Source organism: Lates calcarifer, unplaced genomic scaffold, assembly GCF_001640805.2.
Source record: "Lates calcarifer isolate ASB-BC8 unplaced genomic scaffold, TLL_Latcal_v3 _unitig_2226_quiver_726, whole genome shotgun sequence".
Lineage (NCBI taxonomy): Eukaryota > Metazoa > Chordata > Actinopteri > Centropomidae > Lates > Lates calcarifer.
The window spans coordinates 96,073-119,868 of NW_026116067.1; the positions used below are offsets into that span (position 1 = coordinate 96,073).

The 23,796-nt window shown below is 37.9% G+C and overlaps 1 protein-coding gene across 2 annotated transcripts in view; it reads left to right on the plus strand.

The window, feature by feature from the left end:
* LOC108892378 (MAM domain-containing glycosylphosphatidylinositol anchor protein 2) overlaps positions 1 to 15,250 on the plus strand; it is a 91,410-nt gene extending 76,160 nt beyond the window's left edge. For both annotated transcript variants that reach the window (XM_051067978.1, XM_051067977.1), the window contains exons 12-17: positions 1,350 to 1,370; positions 1,975 to 2,130; positions 7,242 to 7,409; positions 7,505 to 7,635; positions 7,908 to 8,007; positions 8,902 to 15,250. In XM_051067978.1, coding sequence (XP_050923935.1) covers positions 1,350 to 1,370; positions 1,975 to 2,130; positions 7,242 to 7,409; positions 7,505 to 7,635; positions 7,908 to 8,007; positions 8,902 to 8,990 — 665 coding nt within the window. In that variant the 3' untranslated portion in view covers positions 8,991 to 15,250. The remainder of the gene's footprint in view (positions 1 to 1,349; positions 1,371 to 1,974; positions 2,131 to 7,241; positions 7,410 to 7,504; positions 7,636 to 7,907; positions 8,008 to 8,901) is intronic.
* The last annotated feature ends 8,546 nt before the right edge of the window (positions 15,251 to 23,796 follow it).

The window sequence follows — 23,796 nt, forward strand, 5'->3', positions numbered from 1 at the left end:
AAAATTAAAAGCAAATCCTTGACCATAGTTCATAGTTGGAAACAATGTGGGGCTGTGAATGTAGATCATTCTCGTGTGTTTTGGCTTCGTCCTGGAATTGTACAGTCTTGGGGCTGTGATACACCAACATCATGTATGGTGTTGTATTTATGACAGGACATACTGTGTTAGGAGAGGACAGATGGGGGAATGGATGAAGGATAAGAACCAACACTGAGCAGAGAGCTCTGGGTTCTGTGGCTGCAGGACTCGTGAAACAAGTTCATGTAAAGTCTGTAAATAACATCAATAAAATATTTAGTTTTCTTGACAGAGTAGTTGATGTGGTAGTTAACACCATTTGTCCCCTGACAGCCACTGTAGCTTCTCCAACACGTTTGAAGAGGGAGAGTTCACAGGTCGGGTGTTCAGTCTGCTGCAGTCTATGTTCTCACCACTAGATGTCACCACATCCTACACACTGCTGCTTTAAAACTAACTGTTAAACACATCCAAGATGGTCAGTCTGAGCTGAAGTTCTCCAGTGAAACATGTTTGCTCTGTCGACACTGTTTTATTTTCTGTTGTTTCATTTAGAAGTAAAGTAACTTAGTGTTTATTTAATCTCTTGTTTAAATTCCTAATTTACTTTAGAGCAAACAAAGGTCACATCAGTGGTTTGATTGTTTAAAAAAATGTCTGTGTTTCCACAAATCTATGTATATTTGTGGGAGTGAAAATATTCTGATACACTGCTGCAGTGTGTGTGTGTGTGTGTGTGTGTGTCTGTGTGTCTGTGTGTGTGTGTGTGTGTGTCTGTCTGTCTGTCTGTAGTCTTTTCTTCGCACTGTCCCAGATCTGTAGTGCTAACTCAACACTAGTGCTGCTAACACACTGTGACATTACACACCATACCTCCTACTGCTGTGGGCGCGCACACACACACACACACACACACACACACACACACACACAAACAACCAGGTTAATTTAAATGGTCATTTTTTCATCAGTTTTCAGATTGATTTCAGAATTATGTTTCAGTTCATGTCACTGCTGAACAAACATTCAAACAGCTGCTATATGTCTTTAAAATAATGTGTGTGTGTGTGTGTTGATGCTGTGGGCTGTTGTCTCCACACACAGCTGTAAAAGGTCATATAGTCAGTAAATTAACAAACTCTGAGGCTGTGAACTTGTTCTTCGGCAGCACACTGAATCAGACTGAGGTTCGTGTTTCTGAGAAATGAAACCTCGTTTTCTGACATTTAAATTAACCTCACTCCTCTTCTTCTGTTAAATGTTGTTTTCTGCCCTGTGTTCCTGTTGTCGTTGATCTAACTGAGCAATTTGCTTTTGTCCCTTCACAGCTCCTGTTAACCCACATCTCAGTAAGTACCTGTCTGCATTGACACACACAACACTGTTCAAATGACACCAGATTTTGTTTTCACACTCACATCACTAGACAATATTTCCCCAGAATGAACCTTAACTTCTCCACCAGGTGTCAGCTTCAGAAACTCCTGCAGTCCTGATTCTGTAGTCCAGCCCTGAAGTTAGCATCAGCCTGGTTCCCCCCCGACAACCTCTGTAGTCTCATTTAGACACTCGTTAGCAACCGCCTTTTTTAAGACACGTAAAAGCTTCAAACATCAGGAGTGGGGGATTTACTGACCCATTTTATGTCGGAGAATAAAACCTGAAAATGTCTTGAGCTTGTGTTAAAACCACAGACCTTATTTCAGACATTTGACCAGAAACACACTGACTCTGGGACGAGGGAACAGGAAGAGCTAACATGCTAACATGCTAACTGACTTCCTGGTTCTAGGATCAGTCCTGCAGCTCTGACTTTATTTGCAGTAACTGAAGTTTTTGAGTTTTAATTTCTGCTCATTACACTCTGTACAGTGTTTGAACCATGGCAGCTCAGACAGACACAGAAATAATTCTTTACTTTATGTGTGTATTTGTGTGTATTTGTGTGTTCAGGGGAGTTCCAGTGTGGTTTCGAGGACGAGGCGTTGTGTTTGTTCTCTCAGGACAAAACGGACGAGTTTGACTGGACGCGTCACAGCGCCGCCACACGAGACACCAAATATACCCCGAACACCGGGCCGAGCTCCGACCACACCGGCTCCAAGCAGGGTACAAAAACACACTCACACACACACACACACACACACACACACACACACACGCTGTCAGAAAACAAAAAGCTGATCACTTCGTCCCCGCAGTGTAAAGATCTGATCTAATGAGGACTGTAGTGATTTTATTAGAGTTCTGAAGGTGTTGGATCCAGCTGCTCGTTTCAGAACAACAAACCAAGTAAACCCAAGTATTGATCCTGATTCACAGTTTGACTACATCCACATTAAACCTGTTTCAGACTAAAACAGCGTTTCTCTCTTCGTAAAACTGAATTGTGTATGAATCTTCAAACATTTATGCCAGTTAGCTATTAGCTGGCTAACGTAAGCAGCTGAGTGTTTACAGAGTGTTTCTTGCCATGAGCCACATCCTCATGTTTCAGTTGTCAGTCCTTTTCTGTGCTGCTCAGAAATAGTGAAAATAGCTGGATATGGTCGTCTGTTTTCACCTGAGCTGGGTGAAGACTGCTAGCTAACACCAGCTTCATTATAGCAAGCCAGAGGAGGCAGGAGACACATTTACAGTCACAGACCTCCTCACTCTCCTCGTGGCGTTCTGCTCGCTGTGAGCAGATGTGTTTATTTGTGTGTTTGTTTGTGTGTTTTTGTGTTTCCATCTCATGTTGTCGCCTGCAGCTGCGACAGTAGGAGGAGGAGAGCCCAGGAATAAATGTTAATCATACCAGGATCGAACCGTTGCTGATAACGGACGGGTGACGTCCACTCTAAACACGATAAAAAGACTAGAATATAAGAAGTGTCAGTGAAGCAGCCTGAGGAGACGAGTCCTCTCTGACTGAATGAGAGCAGGGTGACGTGGATTAAACAGTTTGTTTTCAGGAAGAAGCAGAATAAACGTTCAGACTGTCACTGATCTGAATGGATCAACAGACAGAGGCAGAAGCTGAAGGTGAAAAATGAAAAGACATGTTTTAGTCTGTTAGGGAATGATTTAAAGACTCAAACTCAACCTGAGGCAGTGGTGGGCAAACGGCGGCCTGTGAGCCAAATCTGGGCCCTCAACAAAAATATCTGGTCCCTGCTGAAGATTTCAGTTTAATAATTACTGTGACATAGAGCATTTTATTACATAACAGTTTAATGAATCAAATTAATTAAAAGAAAACATTTTAAAATCATTCAGACCTGTGTTTTCTCAGCATCTATAAAAACACTGGTCGATTCCTGCTCCTTGTCTTGAGGAATTAACCCCAAAGAATTAAGGTAATAATTTTATTAACAAAGAGAAAAGAAAAAAACTAAAACAAAGACAAATAAAAAACAAAATATAATGTGCAGAATCATCTATGAACCGAAGCTCTGCAGGTTTAGTGAAATGGACTTTTTTTTACTCTTTTTGACCTTGGTCTTATTTTCCATGCATTTGGGTGTAAATGATTGATAGGGACAGTAGTGATCAAGAAAAATGAACAGCTGCTTTAATGTAATCCAACGTCAATAACAATCGTTGTTATTTGTGTGTCTGACAACATGATGATAGGATTCCTACAGAGACAGAGCTTTTTATTAAAGAGGAAGATCCTTTTAGTTTAAACAGAAACATCTCTATATATCTCTACCAGACTCCACTGACAAAAACAATAAATAATCAACATAATAACATCAACATTAACACAGAAAAGAGACTACTTACAGTAAATTCAGTCAGAACAAATAGAGTCTCTCTCAGTTGGTGAAAAGAACGAAACAAACCAGAAGAATAATGGCTGCAAAACCTCAAATACCAACAGTTACATCTAAATAAATCCAGTAATTACACTGAAAATCATTTCAGGAAAATAAAACAGAGCTTCACCCAGTTGATAACAAACCAAATGTGAGATGATAGAAATATTTCATTTAAGCTGTCTGTGCAGCTAGCAGACTGTTTTCTAAATAAAAAAACCTCAAACGGATCAGAAACCAAAATAAACTCGTCTGTTTTAAATAGTTGAGTCAGACAGAAGAAGTCTGAGTTGAGACGAACAAACATCTTAAACATGGAAGTTTCATCACTTCAACTGTCTATCACGTTTTCCAATGAGGTTTGTTGTTTGTTCTCTTCGGTACAGACGGAGGGATGTTATCAGGAAAAAGCAGCGTGTCACAAATACAAACTGACTATCAACGGACTGTCAGAGTGACTTTCACAGCCTGATTAGAGAGAGAAATGTCTGACTGATTTATCTTTGAACTGTCAACACTCACACTGGATCTGTAAGTGGGCGTAGTAAGCCGGCCTGTCAAACTGTCCACTGTAGTAGTTAGAGAAAGATAACTTTAGCATCTGTCCCAGAGCTAAAACAGTTTGCAGATAATGATGACAGTTCAGAGTTGAGAGTTTTGTTTGTTAATTTATTTCTTACGTTAAAACACTCAATAAAGAAGCCATTAGCTGTCATGTTAGAACATTTGGAGAAGCTGTGGAGCTTCACTTCGACAGCTCAGATTGTTTTATAGAAATGTTAAGATGTCAGTGTCGGGGGTTTAGTGATGGAAACAAAGAGCAGGAGCTTCTTTCTGGAGAAGCCATTTTGAAATGTTCGATAATGATAAAGGAAGAAATCCATCAGAGGAGAAGGAAGACAAAGACACAGACAATAAGACTTCATCACCTTCAACACCTCTGGGACGATAGTTTCCATATTTACCCTTTGCTGTTACATTAGAATTTATTTCATTTATCAGTAATGAGATTTAAGAGATAATTTATGGATGAACTAATGTTTTGTTAAGTATAAGGGTTATTTAACGGATCGCATCATTTAAAATTAGAATCCAGTGTCATTATGCAAAGATTTAACAGTTGCTGTAAAGTCTGTTCACGTCGTGTGAGATGGCTTTAAGTTTTAAGTTTGTTATTTTAAAAATTGCAAAACTTGTGCAGTTCTCTGCGATGAGATGATGAATGATCTTAGATCTTAGAGAGAAGTGAGTTTAATGATTCAGGAGGAAATACTGCTGCTGTTAATTGTTCACTAAAGTTTTAGGAACTGTGAATATATTTTATGTTTTTGATTTAATTGTAAATTACATTTTGTGTTTCATAACGTCAGATCTGGTTTCTCATCGTCTGAGCTTTGACTGGAACTCTGTTAATGACCTCCTCCTCTTCTTCTGTGGTGTCAGGTTTTACTTTGACCATTTTCTAGACTTTTGGTTAAGATTTGCTCAACATCAGGATGGAAACTCCCCAGTCATAATTATGAGTCAGATGGTGGAAGCTGTCTACCTGTGGAAGAAGTAAGAAAATTAGTTTAGAATTTAGAATAAACACAAATGAGTAAAAATCCGGCTAACATCAAAACCTTAGCAGCTGTGAATGAAGCTGAAACTATATTTGACTATATCTGAGGATTTACAGAAACAAAAAACACGTTGGCGTGTTTGTCGTCCAGCTGTGGTTGTGGTGTCGGCTGGAAAACAGCTACACAGCAAAAAGTACAGTGTGAGTCACAGTCAGTCGTCTCTGCTGCAGCTCCTCCAGGCAGGACGAGGCTAATGAAATGCGATTGGTTGTCAACACCTGGCCATCAGACCCTGCCAAGAGGTGGAGAGGAAACACACGGACAGAAAAACTGAACTGCAGCAGAATCAGGGAAATCCCAGGTTCACTGGTTCCTACTGAGGATGTAAAAACAGTTCACAAATACAGAGATTCATTTCCTAAAACAGCTGCAGAGGAGCAGAGCTTTGGAGAGAGAATTTAAAGCAGCAGTGTGTAGGATTTAATGACATCTAGTGGTGACAACGCAGATTGCACCTGAACTGTCCCTCTCCAAGCGTGTTGGAGAGTCTACGTCGGCTGTCAGGTGATAAAATAGCGTCAACTAACACATCTATTAGTCAGAAGTCAGAGGTCGGAAATTGGAACGGGCATCACCTGCATGTAGTACCAATACAGTAGTGTGTAAAACTGCCCTTTACATCTATATTTTAGTGTGTAGTAAATGTTTATGTGCTTATGAATGTTAAGGAGAATGGAAATAAATATCAGAGTTATGATGTGGATTAACTGTAGAAATAGAAACTGAGTAAACAAAGGTTAAAATAGCTCCTTGTACATGCAGTTGTTGTGTGACAGCGACTGTTGTTCGTCTCCTCCTCCTCGTTTCCTCCTGGAGAATCAGCCCGTTCTCCTCCTCCTCTGTGAGGTTTCACTCTGCAGTAGAATCTCATTAAAGTCGGCCTCAGGCTAAAATGTTTTAAATCAAACAGGAAACGTGCAAGTGTTTCTACGTTCGTGTACTGTTGAATTTGTGAGGATTGTTTTTCTGCTGGATGAGCCGGAGGTGGATTTGTTTGTTCTCTGTGCGACAGCTACATTAGTTTTTACTGTTTCTGCCTCGTGGGTCAATGGGAGGAGAACAAGGCAGGGTTAGAGGTTCAATTCCCTGTATAACTCAGGACACATTTTCTGTCCCTTTAACATTTAGATTTTATATTTCAGAGCCAGTAGTAAATAAGTAAATGAGACATTAAATAATCATATAAGGAGAGAAAATTACAGCTGAAAGAATTAGTCGATCAGAAAAATAATCTGCACCTAAAAATGATCATCAAAGATAATCTATTAATCATTTTAGTCATTTTTCAAGCAAAAGTTGTGATAAAAGTCAAATATTTGATATAATATATGTATGATATATATATATATAATATATGATATAATATAATTTATTTTATTCAGTCTAAAAAAGAAGATTTGATAATTTTCTTTTTCATAACTCATTTAATAACGTAAACAGAATATTTAGGGATTTTGGACTTTTTTTTATCAATTTTAAAGAGAGTGTGCCAAGGGAATAAACCAGACTAATAGTCGGCAGCCGAGCAGCAGCTTTGTGAGACTTACACATAGCAGAGCTTTGAGCTAAATGCTAACATCAGCATGCTAACATGTTAATGTTTACCAGGTTCTCCACCTTAGGTTAGCGTGTTAGCATGCTAACATCACAGACAGTTACTGCATAATGAAGTACTTTTACTGTCATACTGTGATTACATTCTACTGATTGTTCTGCTACTTCTACTCTCCTACTTGATTTATCAACCCTTGAGCTGACCTCTGACCCCTGAATCCAGCCTGTGTTGTCGTCGTCTCAGGTTTCTACATGTACATTGAGACATCGAGGCCGAGGCTGGAGGGGGATAAAGCCCGGCTTCTGTCTCCCACCTTCAACATGAACTCCAAGACCACCTCTTCCTCCTCCGTCAACAACAACCCCACCTACTGCTTCGCCTTCTTCTACCACATGTACGGGAAACACATAGGTGAGACTGACACAACATGGCGGCTGTTCAGCTACAGAATATAAAACACGATGATAACAAGAAAATACCTGACGTTGTTGTGTTTCATCCTGCAGGAGCTCTGAACGTGTTCCTGCGTCAGAAAGGTCAGACGGTGACAGACACCTCAGTCTGGAGTCTGACCGGTAACCAAGGAGACCGCTGGAGACAAGCCAAGGTCAACATCCACCCAACCACAGCCTTCCAGGTACAAACCACACCCACATCCACAATGATCACAACCAGACAACCACAAAGAGACACAAAGACACAAAATGACCTCAAAGAGGCAGATTTGTTTCCTGTTCAGTCTCCTGCAGTCAGATCAGAGCTGGATTAACTGACTGCTCATGTTGCCACAACATTTGAAGTGACTTATTGTGAAGGAGCTGCAGGAAACAATATGTTCATGACACTGACTCTGATTGTTCATCACATACGTGTCTACATGCCTGTAATGTACGTCACTCTCTGTGGTAGATGGTGATGGAGGGAGTCCGAGGCGCTGGTATCGAGGGAGATATCGCCATCGATGATGTAACCATCGAGGAGGGCGAATGTAAAGACCCTCCACCCAACAGTGAGTAGACCTGCACACCTGGTACAAGTGCTATAGTTTTATTCTCATACAGTGATGTGACTGTTTACTACTTTTTCATTAAGTGCTCTTAATTAATCCTTAATTTACACACGAGAGTGCAGAGAGAATTTAAAGCAGCAGTGTGTAGGATTTAGTGACATCTAGTGGTGAGAACGCAGATTGCAGCCAACTGAATATCTTTCCTCTGAACTCTCCCTCTCCAAGCATGTCAGAGAGTCTACGGTGGCCATCAGGGGACAAAATAGCGTCAACTAAATATTTTATTGATGTCACTGACCTGGTTTATGTGAACTTGTTTCATTTCAGTTCAGTGTGATTCTGTCACATTTTGTCACTTACAGGAGACGAACTGTAACTCGTTATGTTTAGAAGAAAACCTCAAACATCTGAAAGTCAGGATTAAATAGCAGTCTGACATCAGTGTCTCTGACAGGGAAACTAACCCGAGTCCTCTCCTGTCAGTTTGTTGATTATTATTAATTTTTATACAACCACACCAACACAGAACAGAGAGAACAAAAACACAGCGACGATCAGTTTTACACACTAATAAAACCAATCAAAACATCCTTCTTTTCATTTATCTGAAATTTTAGATTTTACTTTTCATTCACCACAATGTGAGCAACTGCTGTCTGTAGTTTTCTTCAAATCATTATTCGTCCTTAATGTACTCCTTAAGAATACTAAATAACAATGTCACAGTGGTGATATTTCAGTGACCTTAACAGCATTTTAAACATCTCATGACCCTTTAACCATCCAAAATCGTCAAAAGAAAGTAAATATGGATTAACACTCAGCATTTTCTGCTGACTCATCAAACTTTGAAAATTACTCATTAAACTCTCTCTCTCTGTCTTTCCTATTCAGATTTAAGGTCACTCGCCCCACCCTCTTCGCCCCATATATGGCAGCTGTGCATCACTCTGAGTCTGGCTGTGATTGGCCGGCAGAGGTGACCCCGCCCCCCTCCCTGCAACGCCACGATCTTTGACTCCTCTGCCCTTTCCATCACCTCCACATCCACTCCTATCCCCAACATTTACCCCTCCCACCCCTCCCTCTACCCAAACTACCAAAGATTTGGTCAGAGCTGCAGAGACTTCCTGAGAGAAGTGAGGATTGTTTACGTTGTACGAAAAAGTCAGCTCAGTATTGAGCTCAGTGTGAACAGATCTGAACTAAAAGGAAACAGATTTTTCTTTGGTCAGGACCAAACAAACCAAGCTACAGTTGTGTCAGAGATGTTTGTTGGCTCCAAGAAGAAGAACTTCACACTAGAGTAAAAGAACAAAACAGAGTGAAAAAAGTGAGTTTTTACATATGTCATTAGATTTTAGTTTCATCCGTCTGCAGCCTCGTGTCTTTGCTCCCAGCCTGAGGATGATCAGTTTTATTGTCAACCTTATGGTTTCAGCTCAGAGAGACAGGTTCACTGTTAAAGAAGAAAACCTAGAGAGTCTGTTCAGATCTTCATCGGGCAAAATTCACCCAGGCAGAGAGACAGGCAACACCATGCTACAGGTTTTCACCTGGGAAAAACCCACCAATCAGTCCAAGTGTGCATAGAAACTGAAGTTGAAGAGCTGAAGAGGTCCTCAGATAAAAACATAGACAATACTGAGTTCTTACAGCTGTAAACATACACAGTAAATATACCAGTAGGGGACATTTTACACCATGTAGCCTGTATTCGCAGCTTGGGAATAATGAGATTTCTTTCTCTTTTGCCCATTTTAGATTCATTTTATCTTTTCTTTTCCGACACTGTGTCATTATCTAATGTCTTCAGAGAGCCCTGTTGGATAATGTGAACCCATTTTTTATAAAGCTGGCATATTATTTATGCAGGTTTTTACCTGCAAGAGCTCAATATTGAGTTTTCTATTTGAGGAGTTCATTGACTTTTTGCTGGTGTTCTGTGATTGGTGGTAGCCTTTATATGTCAGGTACTGAAGGTCTGAGGACCGAGACGTCATCTTGATAAAGTGAGTCAAAGCGATGGAGAGTCTGGATCCTCTGCACTCACTCACCACCTGGAGTTTTAAAAAAGAGGAAGTAACAGCTTGAATGTGAACCTGACCCACCCCCGTCTAGGCATGGGACGATATGAAAATTTCATGTCACGATTATCCTGGCCAAAATAATTATGATTCACAATATAGTTGTGACAATCATGAAAATATGATTTAAACTCTTTGAACTGTTCTTTACGGGCTGTGGCCAAATTAACGTTACAGTTAACGTTAACAGTAGGAAATAGCAGTCAATTTGCCGCTAACATTAGCTACATAGCTAATGTTAGCTTAATCCACCAGTGACCAAAATAGCATCATAACCTAACAAACATTTAGATAAATGTCACCGGTAGTATAACTAAACAAACACCTGCTACATTCAGTAACTGAAGGTAATGTTGGTTAGTCTTACCTGGAGTTCTTTGTTGTGGAATCAATAGTATTTCCACACATCTAATTTAACTTTCTTTTGTGGGGGATACAATGGGCGAGCTGAGCTTTCAGATATGGTGACATGCTTAGCATTTTGGAACGACTGGAAAGATGCAGCTCCCCCTTTTGGTGGTTCAAATTAAGTCAATACAGGACTGTATGTTGGCTACACAGGTTTTTTTTTACTCACTTATGAGGATATTAACAATGATCCTATTCATGCTATTTTATCATGATAGAAAATAAAATCATAAGTCCCATCCCTCTACCCCTCCATCACCTCCCATGAACCCTCCCTCCCTCCATATTCCCTCTCCACAGATCAACAGTACTGTACCGAGAGCTGGACGGACAAACAGCAGTCTCTTGTTTTTTGGGAGGAGGAGGGAAGGTAACTTTTTACAGCGGGCGGACCCACAGAGCGGTATTTAAAAAAAACAACAAAAAAAAACTATTTTGACATCTGTCTGTCTGTGGCGGACCAAGGAGGAAAGTTCACCCTCTGCCATGACATCAAGTGCCTTCAGACTCACAGAGGAAAAGACCGCCGGGCCGACGACCACCACCGAAACAAAACGAAAGAGTTGGACACCGACATTTCTTAACAATCAGAGAGAAAATAACTGATAAACACAGATATCTCCTTGTCTGAATATGCAGAGAATCAGTTTTTTACTTCTTGTTTGTTCGTTTGTTTTCGTTTTTGGAGATAAAAATGTTTATGATGACGAGGATTCTGGGATTAAGCAACAAAGAAGCCATGGACAACAAACAGACTGACAACACACAGGAAGCTCACTGATTTATTTAATGAACACAAGAACAACATGCAATCATAAACTGAGGATCTGTGACTGGATATTTCAGAGTAAAAGAGAGTAAAAGAACTTCCTGTTGGATGATTTTCAGCCCTAAGCCAACGGGATTTGAGCATTTGGTCTCTCAGAACTATTTTAGTATTTCAAAATGAGTTTTCAGAAGGTGGCAGGGACTTTAATGCCACCTGAGACCATCAGTTACCTTAAAATTACAAAAACAGCTGGAGCTTTTGGAAAAACAAAGGAAGAAAAATGTATTGTAAAATCAAATCTTATATTGTTCCTATGATGTTATAAGGACAGAGGGGAGATATTTACAAATTTTATTTTATCTTTACTCATCTCTGTTGTTTTCTTGGTTTTAATGAGGATGGGAGTTTTAGTTCAGGTTTCTGTGTTTTATTTTGTTTTATTCATTTATTTTGTTAGGTTTTTTTTTTTTTTTTTTTAAGATATGTGTAAAAACTCCAAGGGAAATTTTGAAAGAAAAATTCTGGGGCAAATTTTTTGATGGTTTGAGTGTGATTTGATACACGTCCTGCTGGTAAAACATTTCTATCAAAAGCAAAACTCCATGGTGAGAATCCATTTTTTTAAAAAGCACAAAGAGACAAAAATGACTTTATTTAAACATAGTTGACATGTGCACACATTCATCATATGGAAGCCCATTTCTGTCAACAAAAGGAAAAAAATGCAGCAATCTCTGAATTAAAAAGCCATAATCCATATATTTTAAATTTTTGTTTTTGTTTTTAATTTGTTTTCATAATCTGTTTAATTTTATTTTATTTGGAATTGAAAATAATTTCATTTTTTTTAAAATCAAAATTTGATTCACTATCACAATTTTGCTTTTAGTTTGACTTACATACTCAGTTTTTACTTAAAACTAGTAAGTTACTTAAAAAGTATAATTTTGATTTAAATATTAATAAATTACATATTATTCTTTGTAATTATTTATTCTTTGTAACTATTTCGTTATTTTTCATTATCATGATTTGAAATCCTAATTTTTATATATCACACAATTCTGACTTTAAAAAGTCACCATTTTGACTTACTGCCACGTAATTTTTAAAAAGTAATAATTCTGACTTACAGGTTTGATTTAATTTCTCATCATTGTGACATGATTTGCTTTCCTACTTTTGTTTTAAAAAAATTTTTTTATTTTTCAGCTCTTACTCAGAAATGTATTTTTCTTTTTCTTGGCAGAAGTGAGCTTCTGTACATCAGCTCGGACACATGCGATCATATAAAAACCACGTAACTGCCATTTTGATTCATGTGGTTTAACAACATATGTGAGAAAAGACTTAAAGTTGAAAATACATTTAAAGTGACACAGCAGTCGAATCTCTGAGTGAATCAGAATATGTGCCATTTTGAGAAAGGTTTGACCAAATCGTTCAGGGATTTGATTTGATCAATTGAAAGTGGATGTGACTCATTCAGTCTCTACAGAATAAGCTGTCATGAGTTAACAAAGTCCATAGTGGTTTTATATGATTCACAGTGTCTTTAAAAATGTCTTTCCTCAGAAAAGATTTTTATTGGAGATACATGTTTTTTCACCACACAGTAATGATGAGCAGTATTTAAAAAGCCTGATTTGCATCTCAGCTGCCACTGTTACACATACTGTTATTAAACTGATCAGAAGTCATTCAGCAAATGATCCATTACATAAATTATTCCCTCAGATAAATATCATCTCTTTTTAATGTTTTGTTGATTCATTTTTCTCCCTGTGGCGACACTTTTATTTTCTCAGTGTGTTTTTCCACTGCAGCTCGCTGTTAATCGTGCTGATAATCAGATTTTTATTAAAGCTCCTGTGGGTATCAGTTTATCCTCCACTGCATTATTATTGCATTAACTGTTTGCTGGAATCACTGCAAGTGATTAGTCGCCTCCGATAAAGTGACAACATTCAAACTCCATGCAGTGGTTACATAGATAAGCAATACTTCAACATAGGATTCCTCTGTCCTGCCAATACAAAAACATTCCTTCAAAGCAAAAGAAATTTGTATGGAAGTCCATTAAAGCCTGAGAAAGAAGAGAAACATGAATACCTTATAAAATAAAATATCCTGAGGTGAGTCAAAATTGTATAAAACATAATAATCTTCATTTACTTAGTTGAAATTAAGTAAGAATTATGAGAATTAAAATGATTATCATTTCATAATTTTGATTTATTTTTGATAGCTGATGTTTAATTTCTTAAATTGTTATCACAGCACAAATAGTCAACCCCAATAAACACCATGGCAGGTGGCTGAGAGTTGTAGTCATCTTGTACACCAACAAAATAACTTTGTGCAAATTACATCAAAGTTTTCAGTTTTTAAAAGTCTGTAGAAGATATTATCTAAATAATATAGTCAAAACAATCTCTCCTTGTTTTCTTAACAGCTTTTCTGGAAAACATATCCCTTGGGTTTACAGAGTTAAACACTGACATTATGACCCACCTGCCTAATATGCTGTTGGTCCTCCACCTGCCGCCAAATCAGCTCCAACCCACCGAGGCATGGACTCTACAAGACCTATGAAGGTGTCCTGTGATATCGGACGCCAGGATGTTAGCAGCAAATCCTTTAAGCCCTGTAAGTTACCGTGAAATAATCGGTTTTTCATCTGGTTGGTTGGCGACAGGCAGCCTGCAGACCAAAACTGGTCATTAGCAATGATTACGTTACTCTGATTTATTTGATTTTTTTTTTTAAATATCAGACAGCCTGTCAACCAACCTCCAAATAGACTCCAAATAGACCCCCACCTGAAGGATACTTATTGTACTTTTATCTGTGTTGAGACTGAATGACAGGCAAAATCATTCAGAATTAGGCTGTAATAGATCTCCATCATCTTTATATAGAGTAATTCATAGCAAGAGTTACCCACAAAATCACTTCCTCTATAGCAATTTAGCCTACAAAATAAAAGCACGATTAAAGTTATTTGCAGCAAAGCTGTTTCAAACTAATTTAGAGCTTTTTTCCTGAAAAGTTCTGACTGAAGTTTAAAATATTTTGTTGCTGCTTAACAAACATCTGAAACACCTGACATGTGACGTTCAAGGGAGAAAAAAATGTAAATTATGTAAACTTACATGAGACAGTGGGCGAATGAAAATTCCATTGCAATCGCATTTTGTATCAACTACAACTACAATTCAGCTTCTTCAGTTAGTCATTGATTACATTCTGGCCAAACATCTAATGAAGTAGAATGAAAGTAGTTCGAGGTTGACTTTACGCCTGGTGTAGAAGTTAGTGGAATAGGCAATCCAGCATATAGAAATACAGTGAATGAAATTTGAGTAAAATTCCCAAAATATAACAAATTAAAAATAAAAATAGTAAAATAATAATAATAATAATAAAAAATTTTAGGCTAACATTAATTAAACAAACTTATTAAGAATATACATTATAAGAAGTGATTTAACAGATGATTTGAAAGATTTGACAAATTAATTTTTACTGTTTTCCAACAGTTGAATCACTCAGGCAGCAGCGTGTCAGTGAATAAAACTCAGGCTTTAACATCATGTGAATCAGTGTTGTTTTGTAAGACCACATCTTTTAATTTAGTTGGATTTTAAATATTCCTTCATAGTCGTCTCAGCTGATCAAAGCTGCAGCTGTCGACTGTCTGCAGTAGAAAAACATGTCCTCATTCATTCCCCTGAGGGTCTGGTGTCTCTGTCTTGTTTATATTTGGATTTGTGAGGGAGAGGGGCAATAAAAGTTTTAAAAAAGCTACCGACACGATTCTGGACGTGTGAAGAAAGATATTTTTATAACTGTGATTATTCTCTGCAATAGATTCTCAGATCAGTTGGACTGACTGACGATTACACTGCATTCTGGTTGTTATTATTATTATTAATGATTATTATTGATTATATTAATAAATACACTCCAAATGTAACTTTTAGTAGTATTTTGTCATGACGTTGTGTTGTATGATGTGTCTGTGTGTGTGTATGTGTGTGTGTGTGTGTGTTTGTGTCCAGTAAATTGAGGGGACCTGGTCTAGCTGTGCCTTGTGGGGACTGTCCTGTCAGATGGCCTTCAGAAGGTTAAAACATAAACTTTGAGGTACAGACTCGTCAGTGAGGAATTTAAAGTAAGCATGGTCCTCACAAGTGGCAAAAACAAGTGTTGAGTGTGTGTGCTGGCACTTGGATTCATGATGCTGTGGGGATATAAACCTGTCCACACACTGACATTGTGGGGACTATGCTCCCATTAGGACTTCAGATGGTTAAAAATCTTTGTTTTTGTTAAGAGTTAGTGTCACTTTGCTCAAATTTTGCAGCCTAATACAGCTGACTTTCATTAAGGTTATAATTAACCTCACCTCACTGATATAAATGGGGTGGACAAAATAACAAAAAGATCTATTGTTATAACACAAAAACTGAACATTACAACCTCAAGAAGGAGGATTAATCAAAGGATTAAACTCACTTACTGCACAACATGTAGAGATTTGGGAGGTATGTACACACCCATTTATTGAATATAATAGCTGTTAGCTGTGCTTAAATATGCAGTTTTGTACCTGCAATCTTAATTACATCAGCTTTTACATTTAGTTTTTCTCCTTTTATCGGAGAAACTTTATCGAATATAGTTATCTTTATTTAATGCATAATCAATTGTTTTTCATTTTTAAAGCAAAAAATTTTCTGATTTCACCTTCTCAGATATGGTAGTTTGCTGTTGTCAATAAACCTGGCTGTTTGTCAGCTCTGTCGGCCTGTGTGATGTCTGTCGACTGTTTCTGTTGGAATTCAGGAGAAAAGAAAAAAAAAACTAAATGCAATTTCTCTGATTTGAACAGAATGACTGACAGCTCAAAATGAAAGGATCGAATGAGAGTTTGTGGAGCTGAATGGCAAACTTTCACCATCTGGATGGAAGTGACAGATTTAAAAGACTTCAAACAGACCGGCAGTGTTTTTAATGAATGAAGTCCCTGTATGATAAAATGACTGACAGCAACAAATTAAATCTAATTTTAGACATTTTCTCAAAATTCAGACTGACAGATTTGATTTGTTTGGAATCTTTTCCACCTCCACTAGAATTTAAAATAAACTTCCATGAGTTTGTAGAACAACAACATGAGTTTCAAAAGATGTTTTAACAGACTGGATGTTAAAGTTTGAAGTAACGTCTCTCTTCCACGGTGAATAAATGGAGAGATGAACTTCTGGTTCTGGTCCAGGACTCTCAGGTTCCTACCCTTGGCGTTCTGCTGCTGCCATGGAAGATTTGTATTTTTCCATTAAGTTAACATTGGAAATATAATTTATAGTGTTCAGGGGTCTTCTCAGACCTGGACCATTTATCAGGTCTGACAGTCTGCTGCTAGCTAATGAACATCTCTGTCGTCTTTGACGCACTCAGACTGAGACGGTCGTCATGTTTATCGCTGGGTTTTATTTACTGAATCCAGCCCGGCTCCACAGCTGCCTAATGGCCACCATTCATCATCCCTCCATTGATTTTCAATTGCAGCTGTGTTAAGCAGATCTAAGTTGGGCCCGTCTATTTTCTGGAGTGGATATAAGTGGGTTTGTTAAAGCCCTGAGGAGAAGGCTGCAGTTATGTGGTGGGTGGAGTCTTTAATGTGTTTTTAAACTGGAGCCATCCTGTACTGGCCTGGTTTGGCCTAGAAAGGCACGGTAATGGTTTTCAAATACTTAAAATCAGTGGCTGAAGATCTTTTACTTGAGTAAAAGTACTAACACCACACTGTAATGAAAATCAATTCCAAGTAAAAGTCCTGCTCTGAAAACATTAATTAAAGGAAGACCTAGGTCTAATGGTGCATTCCAGTCATACTTTCTAATTTTATTGTTTATAGCAGTTTGTTTCATATTATTATTTTTTACACAATGAAATTCACTGAAAAACAATATTTTCTGCTCCTTTTCTCCTCTTCTGCTCCACCTGAAGAACAGGAGATTTAGATTCCCCTACAGAGCAACAACAACAAAGACTTTCCTGTGAGTGGCCATGTTTTTCTCACTTCTCAACTGGAACACCGTCAACACAGAGGTGACATTACTCCCAGGTCTGACTTCTGATGGATCATTATTTTCATTATTTGTTTTTGGGTGTAAATGACTGATAGAGACAATAATCTTTGCAGTATTCAATTCAATTCAATTCAATTTTATTTATATAGCGCCATATCACAACAACAGTCATCTCAAGGCACTTTTCATATAGAGCAGGTCTAGACCAGTACTCTTTAAAATAGGTATTTACAAAGAGAGACCCAACAGATCCACCATGAGCAGCACTAGGCGACAGTGGCAAGGAAAAACTTCCTTTTAAGAGGCAGAAACCTCGAGCAGAACCGGACTCAGGGTGGGCGGCCATCTGCCTCGACCGGTTGGGTTAAGAAGGGGGGGAATAGCGAAAGGTAAAGGTTCCATATGAGATGTAAGGTGAGGCCAGTAATACAGCAGTAGTAATGATAGTACTGATAATTAAAGTATTAACTGCTAACACAGCAATACAACTAATAGCAGTATAAGTAATTTCTAATTCTAGCAGCAGGTGTTGAGTGGAGTTGTAGGAGCAGCAGGAGACTTGTCATCACAGATCAGACTCTACAGCTGCAGAGGCAAGAAATACCTGCAGAAAGAGACAGAAGAGGAGACAGAGACGGAAGAGCACAATACTACAGGAAAGAGAAGATACTGAGTTAGTAACATGTAACATGGGATATGAATCCATACTGTGGAGAGAGGGGGAGAGAGAGAGAGAGAGGAGCTCAGTGCATCATGGGAGATCTCCCGGCAGTCTAGGCCTATAGCAGCATAACTAAGGGATGGTTCAAGCCTGAGCCAACCCTAACTATAAGCTTTATCAAAGAGGAAAGTTTTAAGCCTACTCTTAAAGGTACAGAGGGTGTTTCTGCCTCCTGGACCGAGACTGGGAGAAGGTTCCACAGTAGAGGAGCCTGATAACTGAAGGCTCTGCCTCCCATTCTACTCCTTGGAAACTCTGGGAACCACCAGTAAACCAGCATTCTGGGAGCGCAGAGTCCTGGTGGGATTGTATTGATTGTATGAGATCTTTAAGGTAAGATGGAGCCTGACCATTAAGGGCTTTGTAAGAGAGGAGGAGGATTTTGAATTCTATTCTGGATTTGACTGGGAGCCAATGTTGATCAGGAGAAGTGAACAGCTGCTATGATGTAATCCAATGGACAATCATCCACGTCAAAGTCTGTCCACTAAAGTTCTTGTTTTTGTCACTGACAGATTGTTATTCTGACAACAGTGTCTAACAACATTATGATAGGATTCCTACAGAGACAGAGATTTTTATCAATCAACTCTATATATCACTACCAGACTCCATTGACAAAAACAGGAATTTTACTGGGAGCTGCTGGAATACCACTGCCTCCATCTGTTGGTGTGTTTGTATTATAGATGATCTTCCGAATCAGAAGCTATCAACATCAAATGTTGACTTACCAACCCGGCAGAACAAATAACTGTTCCTAGTCCCCAAAAGCTCCACAAATTATTTGAGTGTACATGATTAGTAATCCCTAATTTGTTGAAATTTGCTCGACTGAAGCAGGAGATCAACAGGAGGAAAACTTGTAAATACCTACATTTCTGAAGTTGTGACAAGTGAATTTTGCCATTTTTCTCAAAACAAAATCAGCTCTAGAATACTGATTGGTTTCTTTCTGTCTGGGGAAATAATGAAACTGACCTCAGGATGTTAATTCAGCCCTGACCAGGACTGTCAGTCACCAGCAGGTTGGAAGAAAAAAGACGGACATTTGTCTTCCTGTAAATGTGCTCAGCTGTTGGCGCTTTCATGCAGCTTCTGCTGTCAGCATGAAGCTGCATGAAAGCGGTGAAGGTGTCTGCTGTTGTGGGAACAATCAGCTTTGGCTTCTTTTATTTTTTCTCAATAGTGAGTTCAAACAGCAGCATGTCGACAGATCTCTGTGAATTCCTGGCGGAGTCTCGCATCATGGAGGTGGTGGGTGTCTTGTTCAGATTAGAAAAGCTTTTAAAGCAGCACAGTTCAACTGACATCTGAACACAAAGCTGCTCTCTGATCTGTCAGTTAACCTGACTGAACCTGACACTTTATAAGACACTGAAGGTGTTACTCTGTGAGGATCAGCTGTCTTCATATTAACTCTGAGAGCCCTGCAGAGATTCCACAAAAACACAAACACAGTCCAGGGTCAGACTGTTTTCAGAAATAATTTCAAGGCGGAGGTGTGGAGGTGTCTCAGCTTCTGTGAGAAACAAATTAATGTTTGTAAGCATAGCACACTATAACTACTATTTGAAATTCCGCACTGACGTTCACACATCATGTTGGATTTGTCTTGAGCGCTAACGCTGAAGGCAGCTGAATTTCTTTTAGGTTTCTAGAAGACGTTTCACATCTCATCTGAGAGGCTTCCTCAGTTTTAGAGACTGGTTGGGGAATCTCAGGTATTTAACCTCTTGGAGGTTGTCCTGAGAATTGTTGACCCACCCTGTTGTCATGTGAGTTGTTAGGATCACATGGGTGAATGGGGGTGCGTTCTATTTACATCGGAGGTCAGAACTTGGAACTAGGAGTGATGTCAATTCCAAGTTGATGGCATTCCAGTTGAGAAGTCGGAAAAACATGGACGTTCACAAAGTCTTTATAGTTGCTCTTTGGACTATAGACAACTTCAGAACAATTCTGTTCCACCGGAAAAACACCTCAGTTGTTAACATTTGATTTTAATGTAAACACTTTAGAACACCTTTCAAATTTAACTGTTTGAGGAAAAAAAAGAAACATTATATATAACTACTGTACTTACAGCTATTGGACTTTCTGAAAAGTGCTTTAGATAACATCTGTTGCCGTTTGGTGCTATATAAAAATTGACGACTTCATATATACTAATGACAGATGAATCAACGAATCAATGACATAGTGAAAAGCTAAGAGGTAACAGAAGGAATAGCTGTGCTGTATTACTCATGATATGAAAAGGTTCATGAATGATTTGGCTGCTACACATCAACTTGACCAGTAGATGTCGCCAGTGAGCGCTGTTGAATAAAGCTTCCTGTCGTGAGTAAAATTGTGATGATAACAAATGGAGTGAAGATCCAACAGCCAGAACACATTTTAATGTTTTCAGCTTGTTTTTCTCCAGACTGTAACGTTAAACCGAGGGTATGTTTTAAGGTAATCGTTAGCTAAATGCCGCATTAGCTGCTAATTCAGTGTTAGCCGAGGTGGCCCAAACTTAAGATAATAAACTGACACCTCCATCCCTTAACGCTGTGGATTTTATGTAGTACAGGTTAGGGTTAGGGTTAGGGTTAGTCAAAAACAGACTAAGAGTCGTTTTAGTCCCACTAGCATTAGCTGTGTTACACCGTCGAGTCCTGACCACTGTAGCTAACAAGTTAACCCAGCTAACAAATATTTACCAGGTGAGTTAGCCGTGTTAGCGTGTCTCAGTTTACGACCTGTTTGTCTTCGGTGAACATCCATGTCAGTGACATTTATAAAGACTGTGCTGAGTGTTGTTGCTTGTTGTTGTCATCACTGAGGGCTGAGACAGATGTGATCGGTTTATCTTTTCATAATCTGGCCTCATTTAACCAAACAACCACAGGTTAACTCAGTTATAGTGACATCTAAAAACCATTTATAACTAGCTGGAATGTAAACAACATGATCCGATTACTAGAAAGGAGACACTAGAAATACATTTCCAATGATGCTGAGGATTTATTGTAAATAAGTACCGAAATGATTGTTTGTTATTGAATGAGTGTCTTGGTGATTTATTCAGAGTTATTCTGAATATGTGATACAGATAAACAGTGGCAGTAATGTCAGACTGTCTCTGCTGCAGAGAGGAGAAAGTTAATGTCTGATGAAATATTCATTTTATCATCAGTTCGTGTTTAAAAGCATCTTTGTTCATTTAAAATGCAGCACAATCTTCCAGATTTCATGTAAATTGAGTTGAATCTCTTGTTGATTTCATTCAACCTTCATTTTTTGTTGTTTAGTGAAATAATGTCATTTTTAAAATGTTTGCAGCATGTCTGCTTCTCACAGAACAATGTTTTTATATTTGTACATGACACAGTTTGTATAAATTACCACAAATTTACAGTTGATTCTTATTAATTCCCATGGAAAGTTTCCAACTTGAAATATTCCCTTCCCTGAAAACTTCTGGAAATCTACCAGAAATTTTTCTCTCCTATGCAAGCTTAAGTCAAATACACAGTAAATTAACAAACAAATTGTGAGGTTATGTAACAAATTATTTAAAATTAACACTATTATGAAAAGTTCATTATTGTGAAAATCAGAAAAAGAGGTTCAGTGGATTTAATAATGTAATTTTATATCTCTATCTCATTTTCTATTTCCATCTCTATCTCTGATTTATCAAATAATCTAATTTTCATAATGTTTAATTTAATGTTAAATATTCTCTCTGTACATTGTATTATCTCAGGATTACTGTTCACTGTAACCAAAATTTTTAGCAGGCATGACCAAACATTTGCATGTGACTTTGTATTGATGGAGTCCTGTAACAAACTGAACTGTCTACAAGCAGAAGCTGCTTCAGTTCAGCTCACTTCAGTTCACTTCAGCTGCTAACAGTTTGTTTTTCTGACTTGTTTTAGCAAAGCTTTGCAGAGGACGAGGACAGTTCTTCAGCTGAGCCCTCCTTTTTTCTTCAGGAGGATCCCTGGTGTTTCTTTAAGTCTGTGGAGGTAAACATTGTTTTATTAATTTCTATGTGACAGTGGTCACAATGGTCTGTAGGTGATGAAATGTTATACCAACCCAAACATATAATAAATACCTGTGCTCTGAAGATGACAAACAGAAATGGTTACTCTTTAATGACCTCTGACCCTAGATTTGTTGTGGTTTTCACACAGTTGTTATCTTATGTTTCCTGGGTTTATTTGGCATCTTCTTCAGGATAGTTGTCATTTCACTGCTGTTGTGTTTCCAATTCAATTCAATTCAATTCAACTCAATTTTATTTATATAGCGTCATATCACAACAAAAGTCATCTCAAGGCACTTTCCACAGCTTTATGTTTGATTTTGTGCCTGTGGACAAAATCCGTCTCAACAGATAAGCAGATTATTTTTTCTTTAATTTTGCTCTAATGTCCAAAAAGAGAATCTCCCCTCAGATTAAGAATTCTTATTATACTTTTATCCATGTTTCATGTATCAGACTGTCAGTGAAGCACTGAAACATCTCAGCTGGATGAAGTGTTAGAGACGTATTTCACCTTCCACATATAATGCCACCTGTTATATGTTGTCAAAGTCAGGGGAAAACAATGAACTGATTCAAACCTCTTAAATATAATAAACAACACAAGCTAAAATCCTGTATTCAAAAATTTGCTTGACTGAGTGTTTATTATTGTTGTGCAGTTCACAGTAACATACATTATTGCTTCAGTGATTACTTACACACACATAGACACAAATTCAATAATCATTTTACTTTTTACCAAATATTTGGTGTTGTTGGTTCTCCAGGAGCTGATGACAGCCAGCTGTTCAACTGATCTATCTCAAGATCACAGAGAGTCTTCGTACAAAGAAATTTTTGGAAACAAGGACTGAGGACTCCAGGTAATTTACAAACAGCATTACATCAACTGTAATCTGTATTAATATAAGTGGTGTAAATAATAATAGTAATCCAAAGTAAAAATGTCATGTATAAGGCATCAAGCATGTTATAAAAAACTCATGATATAGTATGGTGTTAAAACTGTCAAAAAATGTTGTAGTAAATTAAGACATCAAAAACAAAGGTGTCAAAAACCATCAGATGTCATACTATAGTAAAATGTCAAAAACAGTCAAAAACTGTCATAGTATGATAAGGCATCAAAAACCATCATAAAATGTCATAGTATAGTAAGGTATAAAAAACAGTCAAAAAATGCCATAGTATAGTAAGGTGTCAAAAACTGACCAAAAAAATATATGAAAATGTCATAGAATAGTATTGCATCAAAAAATGTCATAGTATAATAAGGCATCACAAATGGTCAAAAATGGTCAAAAAATGTCATAGTATAGTAAGGCATCAAAAATGGTCAAAAAATGTCATAGAAAAGTAAGACATCAAAAATGGTCAAAAAGTGTCATAGTATAATAAGGTGTCAAAAATGGTGAAAAAATGTCATAGTATAGTATGGCGTCACAAATGGTCAAAAAATGTCATAGTATAGTAAGGCATCAAAAATGGTCAAAAATGGTCAAAATGTCATAGTATAGTAAGGCATCAAAATGGTCAAAAATGTCATAGTATAGTAAGGTCAAAAATGGTCAAAAATGGTCAAAAAATGTCATAGTATAGTAAAAGTGTCATAGTATAATAAGGTGTCAAAAATGGTGAAAAAATGTCATAGTATA